We start from the raw sequence: 8,498 nt of genomic DNA, 5'->3' as shown, positions 1-8,498 counted from the left end.
GGAGTTTGATGGAGAAGAAGATGGAACACCTGTCAATAAATTACTGAAAATTTACTCTAAACAGGTATATATATATACAGACACACACACACTTTTTTTTTTCCATACATTCTGGTGTGTGTTTTATGGGTGGGGCTGGTGTGTGTGTTCCAGGCGGAGTTGATGAGTGGTCTGATTGAGTTCTGTGTGGAGTTGCGCTCTATCGGTGATGCGGCTGCGTCCCAAATGGCTTCGGCTCAGGAGGAGAGTGTAGAGGGAGCGAGGGGGCGACGGGCGGGGAAAGTGCGCAGGCAGAGCAGTGTAGTGTGCAGCAGAGTGCACACTCTGAACACCATCAGCTATGTGGATGACGGTGAGTGGAGCCCACTGAGCTCTATATAAAATCTGGAGAGCTCATAGCTCATTCCCCGCTGTAGAGACAAGTGAAGCCATCTGGCCGCCATCTTACCACTCGCATCGCGTGTCTTTGGCTTGTGTTTTAAATCATCGTATCCGATCAAATTTGCCCCATGAAAAGTATCTCCTGACTTTTTTTCCTTTCATTACATCCTCTTATTTTTGTGGCTACTGCCTCATACAGAGGTGGTAGCCACCATGTCATTATGCTATAAGAGTGTAACAATCGCGTACTGTGCATGCGGATTACAATAGCACGTGCATAAGCATTACAATCACCAGAACAGTGAGTTGATCTCGTTATCATCGTGTTGTAAGAATGAGTGTAACAATTGCGCATAAGCATTACAATCACCAGAACGGTGACTCGTGATCTCGCGATATGAACAGTTGATCGCGTGTTGTCAAAGGTAAACAAGAACGAGTGTAAGAATGAGTGTAACAGTAGCAAAACTTTGTAACCAATTACAGTAGCACTTATCCCGATCAAGTTCGATTACGCGTTTGATTCCTTGATAAACTTTGGAACTAATCAGAACTAGAAACGAAATAAGAAAAAACTCGTTATATCTTCGTAGAATCGGAAGATAATCGGCAGATAAAAAGACCAAGCAAAGTTTCACCTCATGGTTCACCAAGGCTACTGGTTCAATATCAAGTAAGTGGTGTTTATTTTAAGAAAATTTACCTTTTGATGATCACAGCTTTTGTTTGGTCCTTCTGGAAGGTCAAATGAAAGGTTTTGTAAGAAGGGTTTTTTCTTCTTCTTTTTTAGCTTTTTGGCAGATATTTAGGCTAAGAATTCTAACCATTCAACAAGAGTTGTAATGAGTACTTATGTTTTTCAATTAATAACTTTTTAAAATACATTTCTGATAGATCCTTTGACAAATGTGAAAACTAAAAGTATAATTGGTCAAACTTGTGCTATTTGCTTTAATTTTTAAATGTTTTATTTTAGTGTTTACACTTGTAAAACAAAACGTGCTCATTAGTACTACTGTAAATAATGCTTCGAAGACAATTCATGAACAAGTGCTTTCTTACTATTTTGAAAATGGATCTAGTTCACAGCACTGTATTTTGAACAAAGCCCTGATTCTGCTCACAGCTTGGTGATGCTTGCAGGAGATGAGGCGAGTATCACTGATAACGTGTGTGTGTATACTGTACATTGTATCAGAGAACAATTTTATTTATAAGCAGTAGCCACATGCGCCCATAGAGTACCTATTTTCTTAACTTTACCCCCCATTCCTTAAATATCGTTATAGCGCTCCCCTTCACTGTTCGGGGTTGTTGTGTGGTTTTTTTTTTTTGAACAGCGCTTTTACAACTATAATTATTTTTAGGGAGATTAGTTCAGTTTTTCTCTTGTACATGTTAGGGTTTTGCTGGGATTCGAACCTGGTTCGCTGGTGTGATAATCCAGCAAACCACCACTAGGCCACCAGGGGGATGACTCAAGTGCAGAGGTGTGAGGCGGAAGTAGAAAAGTATCAAAAAGTTTATTTACAATATTTACAGTCCAAAAAAATATAATCCAAAAAACGCTCAGAAGATGAAGGGAAAAATAAAATATCCAAAAGGTCAAAGTCAAATACAAAAGCCAAAAAACTAGAAAAGAAAAGGCAAAATACCAATGCTCAGAAGATCCAAAAGACAGTAAATACAAAGTCCAAAAAGAAAAGCAAAGTGCAAAACCAAAAAGACAAAGAACATGGAACAGAGGTAACTGGAGCTAAACATAACAGCACAAAGACTCCGTGACAAGAGGACTGAACTCAGGGGTATAAATACACAAACTAAAATAGGACACAGGTGACACTAATGAGGACTAGGCGGGGCACAAGACACATGGAAAACAACAAACATAAAACACAGAAACAGTGGCCGCCTCTAGAGGCCAAAACAAACATGACAAGAAAAGGAAATAACAGCGGCCTCTAGAGGCCAAAACAGTCCCAGTCCTAACAGTACAGTGTATCTTTCTCTTTCGTATAGTTTCTTCTTCCTATCTATCTCTATCTATCATTATATCAACAGGATTATTTTCTAAAATTATTTGCCGTTTTCACTTCATTCTTAGAGTCATGTCTTAACAGGATTTATTGGTCACATAATTCACTGTCACAATATTCATGCAGCTTGCGACCAATATTTTGTTTGTTTGTTTGCACAACAAAAAAGAACATAATACAATAAACAATAAAAAAAACCAGGTGCAGGAGGAGGAAAAAAGCGTTTATCACTTGTACTAAGCCCTCCTCCTCTATACTTATTTAAAATTGATTATAGTCTTAATTACCAATAATTGTGACTATAAATGAAATGATACAAGTAATATAATATATAATGATAGCAATACAATAAAGATAATTAAATACTTAATATAAATCAAAATAAGAACTGATCATATGAGGCTATTACAAGGGACTAGGATGGCTTATAAAATGGCTTTTCAGGGCACTTTTAAACATCAGAAAAGAGGAGGTTGTTCATATATTTGTCTGAAGACTGTTCCATATTGTGACACATTTGTATTTTACGGAAAACTGTGCTAACGATGTGCGAAACAGAGGAATATGGAGCTGATTCCTTTGTCGGGTACAATTATTATGTACAAGTGAATTAGGATTTAAGAAATTGTCACATATATTGGGGAGATTGTTTGCCAAGAAATTAAATGTGAAGATACTAATTTGTAATTTATCGATATCATGGATATTTAGAATTTTAAATTTTTGAAACAAGGGAGCCGAGTGTGATCGAAAGTCAGAAGCAGTTGCTATTCTTACGAATTTCTTTTGGAGGGTTATAAGAGGGTGTAAAGTTGTACGGTAGGCGCATCCTCAAACAATCTTACAGTAAGTCAAGTATGGGTAAATGAGGCTGTTGTATATAGTTATGAGAGTCTTTTGAGGGATAACGTATTTGATTTTCCCAATAACACCAATTGTTTTAGCAACTCTTTTACTTATGACAGAGACATGAGCTTTCCAATTTAATTTGTCATCCATTACTACCCCCCCCCCCCCCCCCAAAAAAAAAAATTTAGTCTGTCTCTCTTGCATAATAGAAACATTCTTTAAAAATATTTTGGCCTTATTACAGGGATGAGAATTTTCCGCCGATCGGCGGATTTCCGACTTTTTCAGACCAAAATGATCGTTTTTGAGATCGATGTAAATCCGTTGAGAAATTTTCGGGGGGGGGGGGGGTATGATTAACGATCTGTGGTCACCTTATAACGCAGACATCCCAAGTCTCCCAGAACTTCCGGGAGTCTCCTGCATATTGATAGAAGCGAGCAAGAGTGTGCGCGCGCAACATTAAGGTCTGCATCACGCATCTTAGAATGTGCACGCGCGAGGGAGACTGTGTGCAGTGTTGCCAGATATTGCTGACGTTTTCCATCCCAAAATATGTTCAAAACCCGCCAAAATGCACTTAAAACCACCCAATCTGGCAACACTGCCTGTGTGCCTGTTCATGTAGCGCATGCCAGACAAAGAGCATCTTGATTGGGTTACTCAGCAAAATAAGCCAATCAGCTTTCAGTGTGGGCGGGCTTTTATCCCTTTTCTCGAGGACCGAAGCTTTCAGTTGAGTCAGTGCAGAGAGAGCGCACGCCCCAAAAAACAAAAGTACAAAACCCACTTCAGCTCAGATTACACAAAAGAATCTCCCTGTCTAATAATCTCCCTGTCTAATAATCTCCCTGTCTAATAATCTCCCCGTCTAATAATCTCCCTGTCTAATAATCTCCCTGTCTAATAATCTCCCCGTCTAATAATCTCCCCGTCTAATAATCTCCCCGTCTAATAATCTCCCCGTCTAATAATCTCCCTGTCTAATAATCTCCCTGTCTAATAATCTCCCTGTCTAATAAGGGTAGAAAATACTGACAGTTTCGTGCGATGTACTGTTTGCAGCAGTGGTTTCAGCATTGCCCATGGTGGCTTAAATGATTGTAAAGGACATGTTGAGGTGAGGAGTGTCAGTTCACGTGCGTTATATTTAGGTCAACAACAGGCTGGCATGAAAAGACCAAACTTATTGAAGATTTCCGTAAAGTAACAATGTATGAATATACATCATATATATCAAATACATGTCATATATAAGTGTGTATCTTTTTATAAATGAGGTTAGCTTGTCTAATGTAGCATGTTGGGGAGAATCATAGTATCATATCTATATTTCTGATAAAATTTTAGGTATGATACCGTGTATAACTCTCCTACTTGTTGCTCATTTCATGGGGGGAATTGCTGGCATGTGCCGCGCAGGAGCGTCTGCCCACATTTTTTTAGGCTGAGATGAACTTACAGTTTTTGATTTAAAAAAAAATTTTCCAATTTGTAATGCCCATTGTACACGCCTGTTCTTTAACTCAAAATCACCGTCTCGATCTTCAGATTGCCTGTATGGTATCTGTATTACATTACACAACATCCTGTCCAGATAAAACCTAGTTAGTACACACAACAGCTGAAAGGGAAGTGATGAGTGATGTTGAATGTTGCCTGCTTAATATGCAAGAGCTCCTGCTACCATGATAACATCAGAAGAAAGCTTCAGAGAATTATATGATAGAACTTTTTTCTGGTTTGCACTTCATTGTAAAGGATTAGAGCATTCAAAGACATGAATAGCTAAAATGCAGAAATATAATACTGTAGAGCTCGTTTATATTAAAAGGTGCATTGATTTTTTTTGAAATCATCAAATGTGAATTGATTAAAAACAAGTCTCTTGTACCATATTAATCATTTTCACCTGAGAGTCCACCAAGAAGGGGAATTTATTTCCAAATACATTGCAACTTTTTGCTGATAAAATTAATGGTTTGGGGGTTAAAAAAAAAAAATAGCCAAAAATCATTAGCCCCTGGAACCCATGGGCCCCACCCTGGTTTTTTCAGACTTTTTAAATATTTTTCATTCTCATCCCTGTTATTAATATCATAACTTTTATTTCTACTACAAAAAATAAGGAAATTTGTCTTTTTAATATTTATTGATCATTTATTTGCTTCAAACCATGTAGCTACTTTACTCGATTCTTGATTAGCCAGTTGTATCAGAGAATCAAAGTTTTTGTGAGAAAGTTATATGTTGGTGTCATCGGCAAACAGTATAAAATACAGTATTGAGGAGGCTTCTGCTAGATCATTGATGTAGATCAAGAATAGTAGAGAACCCAAAATTGACCACTGTGGTACTCCACATTGAATTTATTTATAGGTAGATTTGGTTCCATTCAGAATCACATATTGTTTTCTATTATTCAGGTAATTTCGAAACCAATTTAATGCAATGCCAGTAACACCGTAAGCAGCTAATTTCCTGAGAAGTATGGTATATGACCAATAAATCCTGTTAAGACATGACTCTGAGAATGAAGTGAAAATGGCAAATAACATTAGAAAATAATCCTGTTTCAACAACTGTCCTAAAGAGAAAGTAAGTATTGTACAGCCTTTGTGTTGATATAATGATAGATAGGAAGAAGAACTATATGAAAGAGAAAAACTGAACCAATCTCTGCTGAAATAATTATAGTAGTAAAAGAGCCAATTTAAAAAAAATGATCAGAGACTGAACTGGAAAAAAAAAACAACAATAACCGTGAAGGAGAGTGCTATAAAGATATGTAAGGATTGGGGGTAAAGTGGAGAAAATAAGAGGAGGTAATGAAAGGAGAGGGAGTCAGGAGATACTTTTCTTGGGGTACATTTGATCGAATACCGTGTTTTAACACAAACCAAATACATGCGATGTGAGTGGTAAGATGGCGGCCAGATGGCTTCACTCGTCTCTACAGCGGGGAATGGGCTATGAGCTCTCCAGATTTTATATAGAGCTCAAGGTGGGGCTGCATCAATCAGTTCAACATCATCATGGGGAATGTAGGGGGCGGAGCAAGTGTTCAGTGGCAGCCCTGAGTCATATTTGTACAGAACGGCAGCCCCACAGCATCTTCCTGCAGATGTGAGCCCTGAGTCACATCTGTTCACAGGGGCAGCCCCGAGTCACATCTGTACCCCGAGTCATTGTTGCACTTTTATTATTAGCTCATGCTGCCACTTAGCATAGTGGACTTATTTACATTATGTACATTGCTCAAACAGTAAGCTCTCACCTGTTCACCTTTCAGGTAAAGAGATAAAGCGTCTGAAACCGAAGAGAGCAGCATCCTTCTTCAACAAACAAACTCCTCCCTCTTATGCTGCTGTTCAGGTGACGGAAAACCTGGAGCAGAGCTGAAACACTGCCCTCTGTAGAGCAGAGACCAAACACACACACACACCATGGCGATGAACTGAAGGGACAGACAAACTGGACCAAGATCATGTAATGTGTGAGTAACAGGTTCCAGCACCGTGTTGATGCTGAGATGTTCCTCCACTATGCAAACACCACTCAACCAAATAGAGAAGAAAACTCGTGAAACTGTCTCTCTTACCAGTGTGCCAGTGTCTCTGATCTCTGTGTGTTTTCTCACATCAGTGCTTTATCCACTCCTCACACACACACGTGTTTATTATCCACTCCTCATGCAACACTGCTGTTTCACTAATGTTTTTTCATCTAATAATCTCACTCTGACCCAATAGAAGCTGCATCCCAAACTGCATGTTTAATACGGTCTCCTCAGAGAGAATACAGTCTTCTGGGCTGGGTCTCAAATCTCCGTAGTTCTGAGTAAATGACAAGTCACGGAACGACTTTTTAAGGAACAGTTTCACACTTGTCCAATTGTACATTTGTTAAATTGTATCAACTCAGAATATAGAATAATTACACTTCTCTAATTGTCACAAATGGACAAAAATGTTTATTGAATATAATAATCTTCTGAGAAATGGCCAGAATCCCAAACTGTTGGTGCACTCGGTGTGCACTGCCTAAAATTTGGGGATGGGGTGTTTTATGACTTTGTTTGTTTTAAAGGGTATAATCTTCAGTGTTCCAGAGCACACTGCTGCACTTTGTGCTAATTGTAGTAACTCTGTGATGTGGATGGCTGTTCTGACAGTCTGTAGTGCAGCAGTGTGTAATTTGGGATGTAACCATAAATCTTTACCTATCTGTTCATTCCAAAAAAAGAGAATAATTTCATGCACATGTAATGAGTCTCGTATGCCGATGGAATTATTACAGAATGTACATTTTAAGTAAGAAATGTTTACAGCTGGCTTTGTTCAACCTCTTTAAGCCTCACTTGGCGTTGTTAAGGTTAATTTTCATTGTTTCATCATCTGAGTGACCTGAATGTGGAACCTTGAGCTTGAAAGGTTTGTGTGATTTTTCTGTCTGAGGCGATGAGACGCTCTGAACCTGGCACACCGCTGTGAATTTAACGCACACTGTGGACTGTGAAACGTTCAGAACGCTCCACCTGACACTCGGAGTTTCACACAGGCTGATTCACTGCTGAAAGCCTGACTGTGGTCATCACATTGGCAGGACTTTTATATGAAGTTGTAAATATCTTTATCCTGTTCTAATTTAAAGACCTGAGGCTGTTGTGACCAATATAACCTGCTTTTGTATTTACACTCTGTGTTTCTGTGTAAAATGAAGCTTTATATCTCTGAATGTTCCAGTTAAAGAAATGAAACTGGACAGAATATTCATCATTCAAACTAATTTTTAATCATCACTGGATGTTTGTGAGGGTATTTTTCTTGTTGAGGCCCCCCCCCCCCCCCCTTCTGTGTTCTTGGAAAAAAATGCACTACTAATACGAGTGTAATCGAAGCTAACTATATGCAGCATTATAACTGTTGCACTTTGTACTAATTTCATTACATGTATTGGTGGGTTTTTATATGAATATTGAAATAAACTTGCCTACATTGAGGTTTGTTTGTTTGTTGGGTGGGGCTTAGAAATAAAAAGAAAACCTTGACTAGAACAATTTATTAAACTGATTTTGTTGCTTATAAATAATTATGTTGGTGGAATATTTAACATATTAAGCCACACTTAATGTTGAATATATCTCTAAATATGAATATTTAAATAATATCTAATATAATCGTAATACTGTTTTCGTATGTAGTCAAACTTTTATTTTGAAGTGTGAGCCGG

General features: G+C 38.2%; 1 protein-coding gene across 2 annotated transcripts in view; it reads left to right on the top strand.

Moving 5' to 3' along the window:
• The window catches only part of frmd8 (FERM domain containing 8), a 38,322-nt gene extending 30,055 nt beyond the window's left edge, over positions 1-8,267 (top strand). For both annotated transcript variants that reach the window (XM_060909359.1, XM_060909358.1), the window contains 3 exons: positions 1-64; positions 154-352; positions 6,559-8,267. The exon at positions 1-64 is cut by the window's left edge and continues 86 nt beyond it. In XM_060909359.1, the coding sequence (XP_060765342.1) occupies positions 1-64; positions 154-352; positions 6,559-6,668 (373 nt within the window). In that variant the 3' untranslated portion in view covers positions 6,669-8,267. The remainder of the gene's footprint in view (positions 65-153; positions 353-6,558) is intronic.
• The last annotated feature ends 231 nt before the right edge of the window (positions 8,268-8,498 follow it).

Source organism: Neoarius graeffei, chromosome 25 (genome assembly GCF_027579695.1).
Source record: "Neoarius graeffei isolate fNeoGra1 chromosome 25, fNeoGra1.pri, whole genome shotgun sequence".
In the NCBI taxonomy this organism is placed as follows: Eukaryota; Metazoa; Chordata; class Actinopteri; order Siluriformes; family Ariidae; genus Neoarius; species Neoarius graeffei.
Note: the sequence above shows the minus strand (reverse complement) of the source record. Positions and strands in the feature narration are given on the sequence as shown.